This window comes from Camelus bactrianus, chromosome 3 (assembly GCF_048773025.1).
Source record: "Camelus bactrianus isolate YW-2024 breed Bactrian camel chromosome 3, ASM4877302v1, whole genome shotgun sequence".
Classification (NCBI taxonomy): domain Eukaryota; kingdom Metazoa; phylum Chordata; class Mammalia; order Artiodactyla; family Camelidae; genus Camelus; species Camelus bactrianus.
This window is the reverse complement of record NC_133541.1, coordinates 115,563,099-115,585,750: the sequence shown is the minus strand read 5'-3', so window position 1 is coordinate 115,585,750 and position 22,652 is coordinate 115,563,099. Positions and strand designations below refer to the sequence as shown.

Below are 22,652 nucleotides of genomic sequence, written 5' to 3'. Positions count from 1 at the left end.
AAGCTGTGATCTGAAAGATGGAGGGGTAGGTGCTGAATAGGCATCAGGAGGAGGGGGCAGGGCTCCAGGCTGAGTGAAAGGCACGTTCCTGGGCTTGGAAGATAATGTTAAGTCATCCAGGTTTTTGAGATACTTTTCCATTAGAATCCTCTGAGCCTGTGTGTGCTGGTTTCCATCACTCTGAGAACCAAGTCACATCCTGAAAGCTGATCTTTGGACCAAAGCCTTCACAAAGACCACCAGTGGTTCTGCCAAACAAAGATTCTTCTGGGGAAGTTAGCACTGGGTCTGTGGGGAGTGAGTAGTTAAAAAGGTGAGTTTAGGTTGAGACTGAACTGGGCCTAGGTCTTCACTGTTTGGTGGATCTCAAGCGGAGACTTTTCAGTGCATCCCAGGGCCAGACCCTGGGAAACCCTGAGTTGGTGACTTTCAGTGGGCTCTGGCGCTCTGCTTTTTTCATGCTTAGCCAGGCATGGAAACCACGGTGTTCTCACTTTGAATCCTGGCTCCACCACCTACCATCTGGGTGACCTTGGGCGAGTTTTTTTTAACTTCTCTGAGACTCAGTTTCTTCAGCGAGAGTAATAATACCCACCCATAGGACTATCATGAAGATGAAATGATATTAATACACAGAAATGCTTTTTTTTTTTTTTAGAAATGCTTATTAACACAGTTCTTGGCACGTGGCAAACATTCCAAATACGATGCTTACTTTTACTAGAATTTTTGGCCAACAGTGGAATATTCTTTATACAGTTGGCAGTGGGCGTGATTTATTTTGATAACCCTGACTCATTGCAGCTGCCGCTAGAGGATCAGAAATTTTTTTTGGGGGGGGGGGTGCACTGGGGAGAGAGGTAATTAGGTTTTTATTTATGGAAGTATTTTTAAATTACGTTCTTGTCCTTCCCATCTCAGTTTCTCTTCTTTGAACTGCTGATTTAAGTGAACATAACAGCACTTAGGGGAATGTCAGGGCAAGAGTGAGTTCATTCCTTCTACAAGTCTTCACTGAGGCCCACTGACTGCTAGAGATGATTCAAGGTGCAGGGGGTGAGGGCGATGGGGAAGGTGTACAGAGGGACACCAATTAAGTAAGTAGGTACCTAAGTAAATAAAATCTATCATTTCATACAGTGGTGAGTGATGGCAAGAAACTAAAACAAGTGAAGGGGTAGAAAGGAAAGGGGGAGGTGCAGAGTCTGAATAAATCTCATGCTCCCTTCAAATTAGTCACTTTGAGCTGCTTTACATTTAATCCAAAGATGTTGATAACATTCATTATGATTTTCCTTCTCTTGGAATAGCTTTCAAAGTCCAGAGTACATGCATTTGTATACTCTTTATAGTGACCAACCGTCATATTTACCTATTACGGAAAAAATAACCTTATGGGAGATTTTAATCATGCAGAAAAATAGAAAGAAGAAAAAATACAATGGCTTCTATCTCTAACATTTGAACATAATCGTTATTAATATTTTTGAATATTTATTCCCAGGATTTTTTAATGCATTTAAACATTGTTATAATACTTTCTATCCTTTTAGACTTACTTTGTAAGCACTTTTCATTTTAATGAATGAAATGAAAATGAAATTTCAATGAATTAATGAAAATCTTTATGAACACAACTTTTAAAGTCACGTAATATATACCACTGAGTGGCGTATTATAATTTATTTACCAATCCTTGTTGGTGAAATTTAGGTTGTTTTTTTTCTCCCCTCTTTAATAAAGTACCTTGTGATAAAATTCTTTGTGAAGTTTTAAAAAAAATTTACTTTCCTAGAGATGGAATTGAAAAATTAAGGACTGTATATATCATCAAATTGCTATTCAAAAGGGAAATATCAAATTGCAGAAGCTTGAGTGCCTGAAAGAATGCTCATCTCACTCACCTTGACTCACCTTGACTCCTATTTCGTATTACCATTTCTTTTATCTCTACAAGTCTGTTGGGGAAGGCATGGTCTCCTGTTCTTGTTTTAATTGGAATTTTGGCTCTGTTACTTACTAGCCATGGTGTGACCTTGGGCAAACTAGTTCACGGTTCTAAGCTTTGGAGCCTGACAGACCAGGTTTGGAGTCTTGGGTCTGCCAGTACCAGCTGTGTGACCTGGGGCAAATCACTTCACTTCTCTTAGCCTCATTTTTCTCAGTTGTATAATGGAAAAGAGTTGCTATGTGGGATTAATGATACCATGTTTGCAAACCATCTAGCAAGTAACAGTGATTACATAGTCACAAGCCCAATATGACTAAAAAGCATGATTATTATGGCCTCCCCTTATACTTGTGGCTTTAAAATGCCAGCTCCCCTAATCCCTGACCCTGCAAATCTGCAGCCTCAGGATTTGAATTTGGAGTTGGAGGTTAATGCTGAGCAGGTTTCGCTGCAGCTTTGGAAATCAGGAGTGATGTCCCTGAGGGCTGAGCTCTGAGAGCTGAAAGCTAGGAGGTGGACAAGTCAGAAATCAAATGTAGCTCAGATATGGGAAGCTCAGTTCTACATCTCCTGTCAGGTGGAAAGGGGGCTGAAGAGGAGTGGTCTCCCAGGGCCCCGGGCACTGCCTGGAAGGATGCAGATGCAGCCATTGGTGAGAAGGAGGCAGGCAGCCCAGCCACAGCTCTGCCTTCTCCATGGGCTTGGTTTAGTCCCCAGAGCTTCCAGACATTCCCCATCAGAAGGGAGAATGAGCAGGGCTGGTTAGATAGAAATCCCTCTTCCATATTCATGCAAGATGAAGGCAGAGGTGTGGACTTCCTTTTAACTATGTGCATCACTTCAACTGTAATTACCTTTCCCCAAATTCAAGTAGAGACTGGGGTGCGGTGGGGAGGGAAAGGATATGAATCTATAATGGGATCCTAAACAAAATAAATAAATAAACCCTCATCAAATTCACAACTGAATGCCAACTGCAGTCCCTTCCTGGGACAACATGGGGAGGTAGAACGGATGGAGAACAGGCTTGAGTCGAGCAGATGCGGGCTCTCATAAAGGAAATTTCATCTCTCAGGACCCACAAAATGAAGGCTGCCCCAGTGGCCCAGCCAAGTCACAAATCTACACCTTTTAGAAACAAACTATCTCTCAGAGTGAAAAGCAATATAAAATAGTGAAGATTTCAAATAAGATACAACGAGCATGCCTATCAAAGCTGGTGCAGATGACTCCGGGACCAGTCTCCAACAATTATACCTCTTCTGCTTTGTGATTCAACGCCTGTGAATTTATTCAGCTGAGGTCTTTGATCTGAATTACAAGGGCACATAAAGGTCACTTCTGATGGAGAACTAACCCTTGCATTCCCTGACCAACTGAAACTGCAATCATTAGGTGCCCTACAATGTGCTGTAGATGACAGTGAAGATGAGTCAATCCTGTGAGACTCCAGAGTAAGCTGAAGTTCCCCAGTATCTGTGGGTGGCTTTATCATTAGACATTGGAAAAATCAAGAGCTCCAAACCCATAAAATCCAAAGACACTCTACCAAACTTTTGTCTAAATTGACTCAATATCCATTAATATCAGAGGCTATACAAAGACTCACCCCTGTGGTTGAATCTTTAATTTCACCAGGGTTACTTGTCCCTTGCACCAGTCCTTGTAACACTCCCATCCTCCCAATTAAAAAGCCAAATGGGCAAGGATGGTGATTTGTCCAGGACCCAAGGGCAATAAACAAAACTGTGATTCCTCGTTTTCCAGTGGTACCCAATCCAAAGACCTTATGATAACAGGTGCCACCAACTGCTGAATGGTTCACAGTGGTAGACTTAAGCTCAGCTTTCTTTAAAATCCCCGTGGACCCAAATCACCAACATTTATTTGCCTTTCATGGAATAGTCAGCAATGTACTTGGACTGTAATGCATCGAGGATTTACTGACGTTCTCACCAAGTTTTCCCAAGCCCTCTATCAAGATCTTAGCACCCTATAGTTCCCTCATTTTTACCATATGTGGGTGCTCTGTTGCTATGTTCTCTCACACAGGAAGCCTCTAAATTAGACTCAGTGTATTTACTCCAGCGGTTGGCACACAAAGGTCACAAGTCCTCAAAGGAAAAACTTGAGTTTTACAATCAGGTTATTCGCTATTTAGGACATGACTTACAGCACTGAGGGATTTCACTTTTCTCTAAAGTATATGCAATGAATACAAAACTTTCCAAAACCTATCACAAAAAAAACAACTTAGAGGGGTTTTCAGCCTGGCAGGGTATTGCAGGCTTTGGCTTCCTGATTTTTCCTCAACAGCTTCCCCACTTTTTGAACATCCATAAACCTCCACACCAGAACCCCCATCATGGGGAAGACAAACATGAACAAGCACCTGTGGACCTTAAGACAGCCTCCAAAAATCCCCCTGCCCTGGATCTGCCCAACTGTGACAAGTCTTTGACTGTATTCGTCCATGAAAGGTGTAATCAGGTTTTAGGAATTTTAACTCAAGACCGCAGTGGAAGACTGGGAGCTGCCACATATTACAGCAGGCTGCTGGACTTGTAGCCAGAGTTTACCCAAATCGGCTTAAGGTGGTCGCTGCTGCAGCCCAGTTCATAGAAGCCTCAACAGATCTGACCTTAGGAAATGATATTTACCTCCATACACTTCATGCTCTTCTTCTTAGCTCAGCATCTTTCCTCGAGTAGACCCACTGCTGTGGACTCCTGCTTTTATCTCCAACTCACTCACGTCTTCAACGTTGTGGTGTTCTTAATCCTGCTACCTTACTTCCCTTCTCAGGTGAGGAAGAAGAACATGGCTGTACAGTCACTTTCTGATTGGTTACCCCACGTCCAGATCTGAACCGCATAGGCCTACCCCAGATTTAATTCTCTACGTGGATGGGTCTTATACCAAGAATAAACAGGGAAGGTATAAAAGCTGATTATGTGGTCACTACTCAATATGAGTTCACTGAACACAGACCTCTCCTGCAAGGGAATTCAGCACTACAGGCAGAATTATTTGCCTTGACCAGAGAGCACGCATAATCACTCAAGAAAAATCAGTTGACACTGATGGCTGCTATGTCTTTGGTGTGGTACATGGTTTTGGAATGTTATGGAAACAAAGAGGTTTTCCAATCTCAAGCAGCACTCCTATTAAAAAGGGCGCACAAGTAGAAGTAATTCTCTCTGCCATTCTACTCCCTTCTAAACTCCCAATAATTAAGATTGAGGCTCACACTCAAAGACCTGAGCCCGAAAAATCAGAGACAGATACTGACAGATTTTCATGCCAAAGCCACTGCATCCAGAGAGGCTGATGAAATCTACTGCGTGGTTCAGAGGCCCATCTACTGATACTACTACTTCACAGGATAGTATGTTACCCAGCAGGGTTTATTTTTGTCTGTGGTGGTTTAAAGAAAATACATCTTGGGCCTATGAATGCCTAGATGGCTGGTGCTCCACTGGGCAGTGCTTTTGGGGTGATGTAACTGTACCCTAACTATCCACAATCCAACTGAGACTTCTCCCTGGTCTGGTCGACTCCCCTCAATTTGCATTATCAAACCAAACAGGAATTATCAGGAGGTTTTTGTGATTCACAATTAGGAGTAAGTGCAAAGGAGGCTATGATCAGGAATCTCTCCTTAACTCACAGAATCTGCTGCTACAGCAACAGCTGCCCAGCAAAAATCCCTGGACTCTCTGGCCAGGATTGTTCTTGATAATGGGACAGCCCTTGATTATCTTCTAGACGAGCAAGGAGGTGTTTGTGTTGTGGCCGACCCCACTTGTGCTTGGATTAACACTTTGGGGAAGTCAAGACTCAGCTACTTAGGATCAGTGAACAAGCCACTTGGCTTAAGGAATTGACTCTCCGTCAATAGGGTCTTTGATTGATGTTTTGATCTGAGTTGGTTTGGGTGGTGGGGACCTTGGCTTTGGAGTGCCCTGCAAATGCTGGGTGTTACCCTACCTAGAGTCATGTCTCCCTGTGTGCTGTGTTCTCTCAAAGGCTTTAAATGCATGCACGCAGCTGCTGGGGACCAGACAAATGACCTCCCTTGACCTAGAATGCCAAAAATGGGATGAAGAAAATGGCCAACTCAGGGACCAAGACTTTGGTTATCCTAACCTATGAAGTCCAGTAAGGGATCCAGCGTGACCCCACCATGAACAAAAAGTGGTAGTGTGGAGTAGCAGTAACACCATAAATTTTGAGCGATACTCTAGCACAACTGATAGTATTGATCAGAGTGGGGAACTGGTATAGGAAATTCATATATCGGGACCCACAAAACCGAGGCTGCCCCAGGGGCCGGGCCCGTCACAGATCTAGACCTAACTCAGCCCACATTTACTATAACTGCATCACTGTCTGGGAAACCTAACTACACCACTCACAATCCTTCAGCTCAGTTAAAGCTGGCTCCCTGTACCCTAGCAAACAGGACCTGCTGGCCTTGTAAGGAAATCCCCGACCCTTTAGCCAACCATGCCCTGTCTCCGAGTTACCTCATCTGATGCTCTGTAGAACTCAGTCTTGCCCACACTCCCTCAGAAGGAGTGCTCCTTTGCTTGTGGGGCATTGTCCTCCCCGAATCCATGGATTGTTTGTCCTTAAATAAAGGACGTGATACTCATTACTAAATTATATTATTTTTGTCATTTGACAGTTCAAATCCTGTTACCCAAAAACTGGGTTCGCCTCCTGGTGGGTGTCAAGGTGAAAGACACAACCAAGCCAAAGTTCAGGAGAAGGATTTATTATTACTTGCAGCAAGTAAGAGGAATACGGGGGGTGGGAGGGGATAGCTCATTGGTAGAGTGCATGCTTAGATGTACGAGATCCTGGGTTCAACCCCCAGTACCTCCATTTAAATAAATAAAAACCTAGTTACCCACACCCCCACCACCAAAAAGAAAAAAAAAAAAACAAGGAATACTAGGGGTCTTTCCCAAAGCAATGTCTCCTCAAAAGCAAAATTGGGGAAGTTGTAAGCTAACTGTACATACATATTTAGGAAGGGGCTTGAGCAGAAGAGAATTTACCATCGAATTAGGGCCAAAGCGTTAGTTGAGTCAGGGGTCAGCATCACTCTTCCCTCCTCCACCTGGGTGGGGGCCTTACTTCATGCAGAACTCAAAGACATATTATTATGTATATCCCTCGAGGAGGAACTAGGAATCTGCTTTGTCACCGCACTATTGTTTGACTGCCTTTTCTGTTCCTGCATTTCTATGTTCCATAAGATCATTGATTATTGAGACTCATTCAAGGGCAAGCATTGTGGTCAAGCCTAGATCACAAAATGACTTTGGCCAAAATGCCTTCTCTTAGGTCAAGAAAGCCTTTCCTGGCTTTATAAGGAATGGCTTTCTTGATACAAGCCAAGTAGTTTATAAGCCATGTGGCTCTCAGAGCCTCAGTCTCCTCATCTCTTAATTGGGGATAATAATGGTACCAACCTTGTGAGTTTTATAAACCTGAATAAGATAGAGCATATATTATCCCAGTGCCGGCAAAATAATAAGCCCTTAAGGAATGCCAGCTGCTTTCATTATAGGAGACCATTGTGGGGACCAAGGTACTGTTTTACATAGTTGTAGTGTTTAATTTTGTTCTTATTAAAAACAATCTTTCTTTTATGAAATGATCATAGTACATAATAATAGACATTTGGTGACCTTACCTGGGAAAATGAAGGGTTGGCATCCCCAAGTTTATCCTCTGTGAGCAAAATGTGGATAACAATACCTTCCAGGTAATATTGTTGTGAGAATTAAATGAGAGAAATCTAAGTGTCCTACACTTACAGGTCCTCTGAGCTGGAATTAGACTTTTCTATACTCAGTTCTGTCTTAAAGAAATACAACGTGAGCCACATATATAACTGAAAAATTTCTGGTAGCTATATTAAAAACATCAAAAGAAATGTGTATTTAACTCTAATGATGTCTTTTATTTAAAATATCATTCCAACATGTAATCAGTATAAAAATGATCCTTGGAGTATTTTATAATATTTTTCTCCCACCAAGCCTTTAAGATCCAATATATGTTTTATATTTACAGCACATCTCATTTCGGACCAGGTATGTTTCGTGTCTCCAGTAACCACACGAGGCTGGTGGCCACTGGGTTGGGCAGCACAGCTCTGGAGGTACTGTCAGCAAAGCTATAGAGAGATACTGATTTCCACTCTTCCCTTCTCTTCCCTCATCTGAATCTTGTAAAAATGCAAATCGAGCCCTGAAAAGCATCTTTCAAATTCACTTTCCTCTCTTTGGAATGTCCCTTTTTCAAGTACTGTGTTCCTTGGCTGACACAAAGGAAAGTCTTTGGGGTCTGGGTGGGCCTGGAAGAGGGAGGTGGGTTTTCTCTTTTCGTCTAAGACCAGAAGTTCCGGCAGGAGAGTACTTTCTAATTGTGGAAAACCAGAACTCACTTATTAAGAGTTATACACAGTGAGGAGTGATTTACATGCATTACTTTATTTAATCCTCACAATGACTCTATGGAGTAGGTTCTATTATGTTTCTACAGAGGGAGAAGTAGAGACTCAGAGAAGTTAAGTAACTTGCCCAAAGTCACACAGCCAGGAAATGGCAGGACTTGACCTCAGTGAATCTGAAGTCAGTACCTGTACTAAAGAGCTATTGTGTCATTCTTTATCATTAGTAAATTGCAGAGTTAGCATTCAAATTCACCTCTGACTCCAAGTTGATTCATTCAACCTATTCTGGGAAGCCGCAGTTTTCTCAATTTAAAAGGGAAAAATAACAGTCACTTTGCAGGATAATTTTAAGGATTAAATGAACTAATTTACTTGCAAATTTGTAGTGGAAATGGAAGTGCTTTGCCTCACTAGGGAACTCAGTTCTGGCTTTTCACTAGGGGCTCATTGTTACCTGATTACCACAAATTTTGGTAACCTTTAGTGACAATCCCAGTAAGTGTGACCCCAGTGCTTGGCACAAAAGGCCAAGAAGTTAGAAAATCTCCGGTGAGATCGTGGGCCCTGCGCATCCCTGATGATGGAGTGCAGTCCCTCAGTGAGACCAGGAGTCAGACCTCTCAGGTTCCAGTCTGGGCTGTCCCTTGAAGGGCTGAGAAACCTTGGACAAGTCCTTTCTCCCCTGTAAACTGAGGAGACAGAACCAGAGGGGATCTGAATTCCTTTCCAGCTCTGATCCTTCTCTCTGCAGAGCGGTGGACCGCCCTCCCACTTCCTTCCCCGCGCCCCGACTCCCCCCACCACTCCCCCAGCCCCCTGCACCTCGCGCCTCAGCCACGTGAGTGCGAATGCACGCGGTGCCTGTTTCCCAGAGAGCGGAAAGCGCAGAGGCGGCCTTATAATGAATGAATATCGAGCAAAAGGCACAGGGCTGAGGCTTAGGAGAGAAGTCACTATGGTGACCAATGCAGAGAGAATGAGCTCGGGCTCCTGGAGCCCCCCAAGGTCTCCTGCCTTTCATTCCAGAACTCTGCCGGGCTCCCCCCCCCCCCCCGCTGTGAGCTCTGCTGAGTTAAGTGCCTCAAGGTCAAGGGAACAAAGAGAGGACGACAACTAAATTGGCTTGTCTCTTCCCTTCTTCGTCAGCATCCACGGACCTGGGTGGAGTGGGCTGAGTCTAGAAGGAAGTCGGATTTGGACACAGGGGCCAGCCAACACGTACAGAAAGGGGTCGCCTCTGAAGGTTCAGGGATGGTTGGGGCGGGGCGGGGGCCGGAGCGGTACCACTTCCCATGCGGCGCCACAGAGACAGCCAAGGTCCAAGAGCTTCCAATGAATCATTTAGAGTCCTTGAAAAAAAAATCTTTTGGGGACTTGATTCTCATTTTCACCCAGTAAATACACCAGAGCAAAAAACGATGTGCTGTGACCCAAAGGAGACCAGAAAGGGCAGGCTGGTGGAGCTTCTGGGTTCCAGGATGGGGACTCTCTTGTCCTTTCTGCCCATCAGCTCCCAGGAAATGAGTCACCCCCAAAGCTCTGCACACCCTGTCCAGACAGCCCGTTTGGAATCCTCCTGTTTCAAGGCTACGCCGGCTCTCTCTTATTCACTTGTTTATGTATTTATTTGCCAAAGTGAGAGTTTAAACATTTTTTTCCTGAGAAATACATATTTATTGTAGAAAAATGAGAACTTAGGATTCCTGGAACATGGAGATGGGCAAAAAGAAAAGAAAACCCACAGTGACCCTATACCCGCTTGAAATAACTATTCACTGATTTAGTCATTTGTTTATGAATTCTACAGATATTTGTAAAGGCCTGTGTATGCCAGGCACTGTGCTGTGGGGTAGCGGGGCAAATTATGAACAAGACAGACATCATAAGGGTGTTTTCCTATGTATAGCTGTATACACATTACTTCCCCCCAAAATCTCCACTGTTTTAAAAACAAGCAAATACAAATAAAACAGAGAGTGGGAATTCGGTATAGAAATGAACCAAAGCAACTTGGAACTGGATATTCAGGTCATTTTTGTGTTTGCATATGTGTAGTGACAGGAATCGGTGGAAGTAGACACTGAACTAGCTGCTTGGTGGCGAGAAGCTATGAACCAAATGCTAAGAGCAGGGCCTGGCCCTCAGCCTCTGGCTCAGATTTTGCGCTGGATAAACCAAATGACCTCCACGCTCCCGCCCAGGCCTCCAGACCTTTGGGATGGATAATAAAAAGGGTTCCTGGTCCAATTTATTTGATATAGAGAAGATTATTACCATTTGACGTAGAGACGAGGAAGTCAAGACAGAGAGAAACTATGATGAAACAGAAGCAATTCTATCGAAAAGATCATGGGTTTGTGGTTTTCAAGAATGGATGTCATATTACGTGTACCTCTTTAGCTGAGGTTTCCACCCAGTTTTCAGAAAGCTGCACTTAAGGCCGTCACAGCAAACGACAGTCTTCCCAGAAAAAACATAGGGAGCTCTTTGTTAAAAAAAAAAAATTTTAATGGAGGTACTGGGGATTGAACCCAGGACCTTTTGCATGCTAAGCATGTGCTCTACTACTTGGGCTATAAGCTGCCTCTGCCACCGCCCCCACCCCCACCCCCACCCCCGCCCCCGCCACCCCGATTCTGAATCTCTAGATCTTGGTGATAACAATTACTGAGCTAGACTTACTTTGATTTAGGCTCTATGTTAAGCACTTCATGTATGTTACAGAATTAAAAAAAAAAAAACCCTGTAGGAAGGTAATTATTATTATGACAGTTTATAAATGAGGTTATAAGCAACTTGCCTAAGATCATGCCTTGATCATACAGTTAGTCAGAGTCCCTGTGCAGAGTTACATAAGGGTCATTCACTTCCACTCTCTGAGTTTTTAGACACCAAACTTTAGTCCCCTGAAGAGCTCAGAGATCAAAATCTGTGACAGCCAGGATCTGCTTGAGTAGTCAGCTGGATTCTTATCCCTGGCATTCATCTATCTATCCCTCCATCCATCCATCCATCTATTCAATGATCTGTCCAATCAACCACTATTCATCTGTTATAGTCTGAATATTTGTGCCCCTCCAAGGTTCACATGTTGAAATCTTGGTGATGGTGTCAGGAGGTGGTGCTTTGGGGAGATGATTAGGTCGTGAGGGCAGGGCCCTGATGAATTAGATTAATACTCTCATAAGAGAGGCCCCAAAGAGCCCTCTTCTGCAAGTGAGCATATAACAGAAAGTCTGCAATCTGGAAGAGGCCCTCACCTGACCCTGCTGGCACCCTGATTTTATACTTTTACTGTAAGAACTACATTTCTGTTGTTTATAAGTCACCCAGCCTGTGGCATTTTGTTTCAGCAGCAAGACCCCATCCAGCCTTCCAACCATTCATCAAATCCTCCATCCATTCAGCCTCAAGTACCAAAGGCCTCCTCTGTGCTGATGCTATGCTCAGAGGAGGCTGAAGTTAGAGGAGACTGGGATACAACAAACAGCACAAGTCAAAGCTGGGGCCGCCATAGATTTGGAACCCCCCGAGGGCATAATCTCTTATTTTGGTATTTGCATCATATAAAGTATGATTTGACTCTTTAAAAAAAATTTTTTTATTATTTATTTTAATGGCAGTACTAGGGATTGAGCTCAGGACCTTGTGCATGATGAGCATGCGCTCTACCACTGAGCTACACCCGTGTCCCCTGATTTGACTCTTGTCTTCTTTTCCAACCTTATCTCAGCTACTTATCGTCTTGCTTACTTCTCTTCTACCACACTGCTCTCTTTCTGTTTCTGGCATAAGCCAAGCCCTCTTTTGCCACAGGACTTTGGCAACTGCTGTTCCTTTTGACCCAAATATTCCTTCAGCAATGTCAATAGCTGTCTCCTTATCCTTTGCATTTTAGTTAAAATGTCTTGTCCTCAGAGAGGCCTTTTCTGACCACCTTATCTAAAGGAGACACTTTCTGGTCCTCCCTCAGCTATTCCCTATCACCTCATCTTGTTTCTTTCTTTCCTGGCATTGCTCACAATCTGTAATCATGGTATTTATTCATTGCTTATTTTTTAGCTCCCTAACTAGAAAACATGTCCCAGGAGGCTTTCATGTTCCTACTGCATGCCTTCTGCCTGCCCAGCCCAGTAACTGACACATAGTAGACCTTGAATATTTATTTGTTGAATAAATGGATGAACATGTTCCCAGTATTAGGAGGTTTGGAGAGTAGTAGAGAACAGACCTTCACAGACAGAGTAGGACAGAGGGCCTTGAAAGACAAGCAGAAGAGGATACACTTGATGTGAACATGGGGAGACAGTACAGACTCTTGAGTTGCAGGGTGAAAATGGTGATTTAGAAGTGTTGCTCGGTATGCCACCGTCCACTATAAATCCTTAATTTAAATGATTCACTGCAGTGTCTGGCAATGAATTATTGCAAGAGGTAATCAGGTCCTAGTTCCTGAACTGTATTCTTCTCCTCTGGGATCTTAGACAATGTGGGAACTCAGTGTTGGTCTAGGAGTTTCATGGAGCTCTATTTTGTGTTTAGTTAATTGATTATGGTGAAATATAGACAAGTGACCATGATGAAGACCCTGAAGGGTGGGATCCATGCTTGTTTTCTGCAGGCATCTAGCCAGCAGGAGATCAATTATTTGTTCAATTAATGAATGAGTGAAACAATTATGCACTTGGAAAGACCTGGGTTCTAAAGGATTTGCTGCTAGCTATCTGTGTGACCTTTAACCTGGCTAAGGGTCAGTTTCCTTATCTGTAAAATAGGGAGAAGGCTTAACTCACAGGATTTTAAATGAGAGTTTATGCGAAAATCTCTGGCACAGAGTAGACACTAAATAAATTTGTTCCCTCCTGTTACTCTGCCCTGACTGGGATTCCTACTCGCCTTTCCCAAGAAGAGCCACAGGGCTTGAAATAGAGCATATGGTGATATTTACCTTTTCCCATCTTCAGTCTTTTCAATGCAAAACTGGAATTCTGACTGCAACTTACTGAGTGACCTTGGGCACCCTTTTTGTGCCTCAGTTTCTTTATGTATAAAATGGGTATAATAATAGTACCTGCCTTATAGGAGTACTGTAAGGATTAAATGAGATATTATACTAAGTGTTTGTACTCGTGCCTGGCACATAGAAGTTGCTCAATAAATGTCAGCTGTGCGTATTCTTTAGAACTTTTTTTACTCCCTATAATGCTGGCAACTTTGTTCCTTTCCCTCCTGTAGTCATTCTCAGTGTCTACAATCTCTTCGGGAGAAAAGTCTCACTCTGAGGTGGAATTTGAGAGAAAAGGGCTCAGTAGATTCCTCCGGACAAAACAAATCAGGAAACTTACAGTAGGAATAGAGAAGTAGGGTCATTAGGACACTGAAGACAGAGGCTTTTTGCACTTGTGATATAGGAGAGGCCAGGAAAGAAAAAGGCTGAAGCAAGGAACCAGGTGCGACTACTTTCCAGTGAATTAAGGTTGAAAAAGTAGCTCACAGGGAAGTCTAGCAATGCCTCAGGACTACTCTCCGGAACATTCATCAGCTTAATTCAGGGTGCCTGCTATCCTTTCTATGTTCATTAGCATTTTCCTACTTTGAAATAAGTAGGTGCATTGTTCCTAGAAAGTGGGGAGAACTCAAAGAAAACACTCCTTGTGTGGGAGCTGGAGTGGCTGCCATGAGGTTATGGAAAATGTCTTGCACATCATTCTATCCCCGGCACCTAGCGCAGTGCCTAGCATAGTAGGAGCTCAAAAACTGTTTTGTAGAATTATTTGCAAACTTTACTTGTCCTTCTCTAAAAAGCTTGCGCCCACACGCAGCCGCAAGCAGGTCCGCGCCTAGAAATAACATTTATTCTAAGGACCTCCGCGCAGGGATTCTTGGGAAGAGGTTCCCCTCCCTTATTTCCTCGTTACTCCTCCCCTCGGTCTCCTTTGAAAGAACAGGCAGGACACGTGATTCCCTCCTTTACTCTCACCTCTGAAAACCTGGCTGATAATGGGCAGGAGCGTAGGCCAACCACAAGGCTATACTTTTTCTTTCAGCCAATAGAAAGTAGGACTCCGCTTTTGTGACTCCCCCCGCCCCCTTTGAGCCCACCCCGCCGCACTCCTCCTCTAGGATTCGACATCTGACAACTCGTCCGGCCAATGAGAAGTTCCTACTCTGTATGGGAGGGAAGGACTGACTGGATAATTGACGTCCTCATCTGGCCAATGGAATATCACAAGTGCGGGAGGGGTGTAGGACGGAACCAATGGCGCGGTGCCAATAACGAGCATCGGGGTAAGGGCGGGACGAAACCGCTCGCGGGAGGGAGGGGAAGGCCCAGGGAACCAAGCAGCGCTGCCGCCGCCGCTGCAGCTCGAGTTGGAGGAGGGAGAAGCCAGGAAGAAAATGGCGGCTGTGGCTGCAGAGGCGGCAGCGACTGCAGCGTCCCCCGGGGAGGGGGGCGCCGGCGAGGCTGAGCCGGAGATGGAGCCCATCCCCGGCAGCGAGGCCGGCACTGACCCCCTCCCAGTCACGGCCACTGAAGCATCTGTGCCGGACAGCGAGGCCGACGGGCAGCAGTCCTCTCCTCAGGCCGACGAGCCGCCTCTCCCGCCGCCACCGCCGCCGCCGGGGGAGCTCGCCCGCAGCCCGGAGGCGGCGGGGCCGGAGCTGGAGGCTGAGGAGAAGCTGCCCGCCCCGGTGGTGGAGCCAGCGGCAGCCGCGCCTCAGGAAGGGCCCGACCTTCCACCTTCCCCGGCACCGCCGCCCGAGCAGCCCCCGGCTCCCGAAGAGCGCCAGGAACCGCCGCTGCCCCAGCCCGCAGCCCAGGCGCTCGTGCCGCCGGCGGGCGGGGACTCCGCGGTGTCGCAGCTGATCCCCGGCTCGGAGGTGCGGGTCACGCTGGACCACATCATTGAGGACGCGCTCGTCGTGTCGTTCCGCCTCGGGGAGAAGCTCTTCTCCGGGGTCCTTATGGATCTGTCCAAAAGGTACCGCGCCCGCCCCCAGCACGGCCCCAGGGCACCCCGGCCCGCTCGGTCCCTGGGGAGGGAGCCAGCCGGGGCGGCCCTTTCACCCCGGGCTCCCGCCTCCCGGGCGCCCCGCCGCCTGCGCCGCCCTCGGGTCCCGCGCGGCGTGTGGCGCGCGCTCCGAGTGGGACAGGCGCGCAGGGCCGCGAGAGGGCGGTCCCTGCCCCAGGTGGGCGCCTGCGAGGGCAGGTGTGCCGCCCGGAGTGGGTGCGGGTGCTTGACGCGCTCTCGGGTCTCACTCCCAGCCCCGGCCTCCTTCCACGACCTGGTCCTGGTTCATCCACACTGGGGCGGGTGGGTTAATGCAAAATGCAGGAGGATTTTTTTTCGGGGGGGATCAGAGAACGGGGTGCTGAGTGAGGAGATTGCTTCATTCTCAAATTAACCTTTAACTTTAATGAGGTTGGAGAAAGGGATGTGTGCATTGGGGTTCCCAAACGTTAACTGTCACTCCTTATAAAGCGGACAGCGTCTATTAAAAATAAGCCGTTTGACTATTATTCTTACTGTTAGAACTGTTCAGTAGGGAAGTACTTTAAGAAAAGTAGCGTAAAGAAAAGTGTAAAAAAATGAAATTTTTTAACCTTTAATATCAAAAAGATGATGCGGTATAACAGTGTTCAAATACGAATTCCTAAAACTAGATACAGTTTAAATGGTTGTTCACTCACAAACGTCTTGTCTTAGCACATTTTCATTTTTTAATTTAAATTGTTTGTGGGTGTTACTTTAAACAAGTGAAGAAGATAATCTGTTCTGAGTCTAGAGTGAAGTTAACCATTTTATTCTCTTTTGCAGATCTGAAGTGCAGAGACTCCCATTCACGGCTCTCCATTCTGTTTCCTGCAACAGCACACACACTGATGGTATCTCACCTGTTTAGAAATGGCTTATTTTAGTATGTTTTACTTTTAACTGCTTGCCCTCCCATCAGGACATAAGATTTGGGGAAGAAAGCCATTTAAAACACCTAACTGAAGTGTGGGAAAAGATGGGAGCCTTTACAATTACTAATAACAGTGTTACATCTCAAGGATTTTTAAAAATTAGTTTCTTTTATTTATTTTTAAAATTACTTTGGGTTAGGACTTCTGCACTTTTGTTTTCGTAGTTAGAAAGCAGAATGAGACCAGTGTGCTTTCTGCTGGTGTATTTAATAGCAGAAGAGCGTATATGCTCAGTAGTGTGTATGCTGTTGACTCAAACAGAAGTGAAGGCCAGTGACTGTGTGAGAATCTGGATTTCAAATCTGCAAAAGGAAGGTGCAAAAAGGTAAGTTGTTTCTGGAAATGAAATGGATAGTCCTTTCTTGATTCGAGGTGCTCATTGTGTTGGTGTTTTATTTTTGAAAAATTTTCTTTGGTAGGGAACTGTAATCTGTTTTTTGAGTTTTGGTCTATTTTACCTACAGTGCATCTTATAAACAGTTTCTTTCGTTGGGGGTGCTATTCTTACTATGAACCTTTTCCATTTTGATGTTTTGAAGTGAAAGGATCCTGTCATTAACGTATTTTCTTTAAAAGCCATTAAGGGAACCATATGAACTTTTCATTCAACAAATATTTATTGAGCGCATCTGTGTAAGGCACCCTCCCAGGTGTTCTGAGTATTACATGTATGAGACACAGCCCCTGCCGTTTAGCAGCTTTGAAGGGAGGCATATACACTGTGGAAGTAGTGAAATAAACCACAAAGTATTTTTAAGATTTAGCACTTCAAGGAATTATTAGACCAATGATTGATTTAGGTTAGGAATTTTGCACTTTTGTAGTTAGAAAGCAGAATAAGACCAGTGTGCTTTCTTTTTTCATTATTTAATGTTGAAAAATAGGCCTGCCATTTTATTTTGTAATCTGCGCTTACCTTTCACAGTTTTGGGGTTAACTGATGATGCAGGAGATAACTCTTCGTAGACTTTACCAAGATCATGACTGCAGTTGTCAGTTGCTTTAAAACTAGTTTGTATCCTATTTGAATTGGCTATTAACTAAAACCTTTAGGTCAAAATAACAAGAGCTTCCTCCTGAGTGCCTGTTAGGTACCAGGCATTGTACCACATGTCTTAGTCTTTATAACTGGTGGTATTTTTCACTTATATAGGAGGAAATTGAAGTTCTTTCAGTTTGGTCATTTAGCTTGTAAATGGCAAGGTCAGGATTCAAATGCAGGCTGATCTGATTCTAAAGCCTGTGCTTCTTAAAATTTCATATTAGAAAGGTAGTGGGGTGACACATTTCCTTTTAAGCAGGAAGTAAAGAGTTTCATATTTCTGAAAGACAGTGCTTATCTTGACTTCAGTAGCTACATGGGATAATGCAAAGAGTATGTATGGATGTTGGAGCTAGGTGGATTCCTGAATCAGCTCATAGCCACGGAACTTTCTGCTCTGGGGACTCATTTCCTTAGCTGTGCTGGGAACACACAGGAGGCCCTGAAGTCTTGGTTCTTGCCTGTGCAGTGAGATAGGAAAGAATGAACATTTAGGAGACCACAAAGTGCATCAGTGTATGTGTGCTTTTCTTCAGCCTTCCACGGGGCCAGGTGCTGCTTTTATTAATAATTTTATTCTGACATTGTGCACCTTACAGAAATGTCTTTTAAAGTTGGAAGAGTTGTCCACCACGTAGAAAAAGTGTTTGATCCTAGAGGATTTCACACATACATGGATTGATCAAGAGAATGCTTTTGTAAGCGTTTGACAGTCTTCACCTTCCTGTCATTGTATTTTTTGCTTTATTTTTAGAATTATTTAATTGAAAAGTAGTTTTTTTTAAGAACACATTTTTGAAAAGAATCTTTTTGTGTAAAAAAGGAGCAGGACACATGTAATGAAAAAGAACTCAAGAAGGTGGTACTAAATAGTAGATTGCTCTGGACAGTGTCAGGGTACTTGGTGTTGACTTCCAGCACCTTCTTCTTAAAGTAACATTGACTTTGGGTAAATCTCTGTGCCTCTCTGGGCTTCAGTCTCTAGTCTTTTATGAGGCTAATTCATTTTTGACTTTAAGCAGTTCATTTTAAACACAAACGTGCAAACTTTGCCTCAGTTTATCTGTTAGTAAAGTGAGGAAGGGTGACTGTGCGATCTGGTTTTCCTGTACCATCCTGATTTGATTGTTACCTCCTCCTCTTTATTCAGAGTAGTTTGCTTTGGCAGATGAATGACATGGTCACCCTAAAAATGAGGCTATTTGAATATCTGGTTAAAACCAGATTTTATGTAGCACAATATTTACTTGAAACTGAGTGCCTTCAAGGTGAGCCATGCATTCTCTGGTTTACTCAAGGCTTCTCCACTATTGTTTTATACGCAGCCCTCTTAGGTGGTTTATATTACCTGCCTGCTACTGAATTCATGAGCAATGTCTAACGACCGTAGTTGACAACTAGCAGATGAACCAGGTAATCAACTAACTCACAAGTTCAGTTTGGTTTTTCTAGTCCCTTTTCTTCCTTAACCTTATGCTTTTGAAATTTTGACGTAGGTACATTTGTTTCTTCATTTAGCGTTAATCATCCCCTTCAGGTTGCTAAACTGCCTTAATGATTGTTTTTAGACAGAAGAATCAGTGCTTGTACCACTGATTTGTTTAATTTTTTCATGGTAAATGAACCTCCACGGATGTATCATCCTTGCTACAACATTTGTCAACTGTTAGCCAAACATGTTTTGTCACACGCCCACCTCCACTGGGTTATTTTGAAGCAAATCTTAAACATAGCACTTTATCATACATAAATGTTTCAGTGTAGAGAGCTCTAAAAAGTTAAGAACTTCAAAAACTGTAACTGTACTGTTGTCACACCTAAAAATAATAGCAACAATTCCTTTATATCATCATGTATCTAGTTAGTGTTACAGTTTCACAGGTTATCACAAAAGTAACATCTAAGTTTTGTATTAAGATTCAAGTAAAGTTTATACATTGCAGTTTGATTGGGAAGTTCGCTAAGCTTTTCATCTGCAGTTCTCTTGCCATTACTTTTATTCCCTTGCAGTTTGTTAAGCTGTAGGTTTTGTTTGGTAGAATTTTCCACATTCTGAATGTTTTTCCTATTGCATCCCCTTGGATGCATTTCCCTAACATTTTTAAAATAGTTCTTTTCCCTCAGGAGCAAACTGAAGGCACGACTGCAGTCCCCTGAGGGCCTCTTGTGAAAGCCTCTGTCCCTTGTTTTGGGTCAGTAGAAATGATAGGATATCTCTTGCCTGCTTGTAAACTTTTAAGCTTATCCCTTAAACACACCTCCAACTTTAGTAATTCCAAACATAGAAAAATTTAGCCAGCCAACATAATGTGCCAAGGGCAAAAGCCTTCAGCCCAGGTTTCCGAAAAGGTTGTGTCGCAGACTTTTCAGTCTGTACCTGAAGGGACTGTGGTTCCTTTCTACACAGGGATCATTTAAACTGTTTATTACTGTTCTCCACATCTTAAAAATACAGTTATAAAGCCACTTTGAAACCCTAAAAATTCTTTCTGATTCCATTTTTTTGGGACCTGATATGATTTAAGGAATCATGAAGTAAATGCTTACGCTTAAAAACCCTTGTGCGTTTTAATTTTGTGGTACATGCTCATTAAAGGTTGCAGCCTGTTGTATTTCAGGACTGATCTTGTACAAACAGTGTATGTGTATGTGGGTACTGTTGGATTAAAAAGAATTGAGGTAATTTCTTGGGAAATCTTCAGATTTCACTGTCTTAGTTGTTTAGGCAATTTGTAGAAAATTTACTTGTTTTTTAAGGAAATGTAAACCAAGATGATTTTTTTTCTTTACAGAGGATGAAACGTATGGTGCAATAGCCCTACTTTTGGTGGCAAAAATATACAGCCATTCTGGTGAAGCAGTGAGTAGTGGTATGAACAGGTTATATTAAGCATCCAGGTTGAGAACTTAGGACCTTAAGTAGTATGCTTGAGTGATTGTGTTGGGTTGTACATATTTCCAACACTTAAAATATTTTTTGATGATTATTCTGCTTCTATCAAAGTATTGTTAAAGGATTTCTACAGTAAAATAGCTTTGAGGCGGGTGCCACTTCCTACCCAGGCAGCATTGGGACACCCACTGTACTAGTATATATATTACTGTATTAGGAGTGAGCTCTTTGTCGCATGTTATACTGCAGTGATTTTTTTTCGGGGGAGAATGATTAGTTGTTTGGACACTAAAAGTCTAGTTTTGAGTGTGAAGAATCTTATACCATTGTGGTATTAAAAATTTTATAAACTAGATAACTAGATAATGTGTGTTACACACTGTGCCAGGCATGTTTTATTGGACTTGGGTTTCTAATGAGGTTAATTTTCAGCCTTTTACGTGTAAATAAGACCGTACTTCACTGTGTCCTGTTTTAAAGCAAAGTTCCTGATGAAACTAGGTTTAATCTTCCTAGGAGCAGTTTTTCTGTGGAGGGCCGTGCAAGAATTTGTGTTCTGTTCTCATCTTCTCTGTTACGGCTGAGTTAATTTCACGTTGATTAAAAAATGAAAGATGTTCTTAGTAGTTATTTGTGCCTCGAAGGTACATCCTTATTTCCTGATATTTGTTGGTTCTGTTCTCCTGTAATTCCCTAATTAATTCCGGCACAGCAGCAGAACAGCTTGCTTTAGTGGCAGATCTTGGAAGAAAGTGGAGGTTACTCTGGGTGGATTTAATATTGAATGTTTTTGCTAAAACACTTTTGGGCAGTTGTCCTCAAAACAAATGTGCTTAAGATTTCTGAGCTTCACTCAGAAATTTGCATTTTTAACATAGTGACTGTGATGCAGATGATTCTTAGACCATATTTGGAGGTAACTGATTTTTAGGGGGTAGTTTTGCCAAAATAGTAGGCCCATACATAAATTTGTTAAACCTGCTTGAAAGTTGTTGGGTAATTTGATTGGAATGTAATTAGAAACAAAGTAAGCGACACATGTGGGGATGGGCCACTTGGGTGGCAGATCCAGATTCTTACTGTAGAGCTGGTAATCAGACTTGCAGATGGTTTCTTAAATCTGGTTGCCCACTAGAAGTTGAAGTAGTCCATAGTTTTTGTCTCACTCCCTTTGGACCAAGTGGCCTTAAAATAGAATAGTGGTTTTTAGTCTTTTAAAATGCATACCTCCTGTTATATTTGATTTCACTTCTCCGCTATTCCCACCGTCTAGGAAGGTTGCCAGGCTTTACTTTCTATAATTAATAATAGCTACTGTGTAGTTCCCACTCCTGTGCTAGGCACTGTGCCAAGCACTTCGCATACATTGTTTCATTTTACTCTGGAAAATCCAATGAAGTAAATTCTATTAATCCCCATTTCACAGATAAAGACACGAAGGCTCAAAGAGGTTAAGGAAACTGCCTAAAATTAAAAGTGGTGGCTATCAATAGGTATATTTGAAGGTGCCTTTTTGCTTGTGGAATAAGATGAATAGCTGAGTCACAGCGGTTTGTGAGAATTAGATTTTGTGATTTGAACTGAGAAATTGAAGCTGCCTTTTTGAATGATATGCAATTCTCTCAGGTTTGAAAACAACCATGTTCAAATTCTAACACATCTAACTATCTTTTGCCATTAACATTTAGCTTATGATTTTGGTGAGGAGTTACCCTGGTGGCTGGAAATGGTGGAGCACTCTGTTCCTCACTCAGCCAGCAACAGCTGCTTGCTTTGAAAATACGAACTGCTCTTCAGTTCAATTTAGTGAACTCTTTCGGCATATTTGGAAACAGAGTTTGTTCTTCATATGTCCTAAGTGTTTTGCCTCGGTTGGCCTGGCCCTGGCAGCAGTGGACTCCACTTGATCATGGGGGGAATCACAACATGTTGGATTTGAAGCTCTCTGAGCACCAGATCAGCATTGATTAAGTACTGGATGATTGAATTGGAAAAGAATTTAAAGACTAAAATATAGTAAGTTTTTGGACAAACCTGTTTTTGGTAAAACAGAAATAGTGAAATAGATTGAATAAAAGTGCCTTTCTAAAAAAAGTCCACCCGTTGAGAAATAACTTAGACCTCTGAGTGGTGGACTCTTAGACATAATACAAAAGAAATGTTAAAAGTACATAGAAAAAAAAAAAAAGTACAGAGAGAACTTAAAACTGCTTGTTGGTGTCTTAGAGCCAGGACCAAGGGAATTCTTTTTAAGTGTTTGAAAACTGTGATGAGTATTTACGTTAATAACTAAAAAATATTTTTTTATACCAGTGTTCATTTTCT

General features: G+C 43.1%; 1 protein-coding gene across 7 annotated transcripts in view; it reads left to right on the top strand.

The window, feature by feature from the left end:
• The window catches only part of PWWP2A (PWWP domain containing 2A), an 86,798-nt gene that overhangs the window by 40,686 nt on the left and 23,460 nt on the right, over positions 1-22,652 (top strand). For 3 of the 7 annotated variants that reach the window (XR_012505725.1, XM_074361019.1, XM_074361016.1), the window contains exon 1: positions 14,730-15,406. The exons of 1 other annotated variant lie outside the window; for it this stretch is intronic. Coding sequence is in view for 4 of the 6 variants with exons in the window: in XM_074361019.1 (XP_074217120.1) it covers positions 14,823-15,406 (584 nt within the window). In the remaining 2 variants the exon portion in view is untranslated. Of the gene's footprint in view, positions 1-14,724; positions 15,407-21,408; positions 22,344-22,652 lie in introns of those variants that run through there. 3 more of the 7 variants (XM_074361015.1, XM_074361014.1, XM_074361018.1) reach the window with 2 other exon arrangements.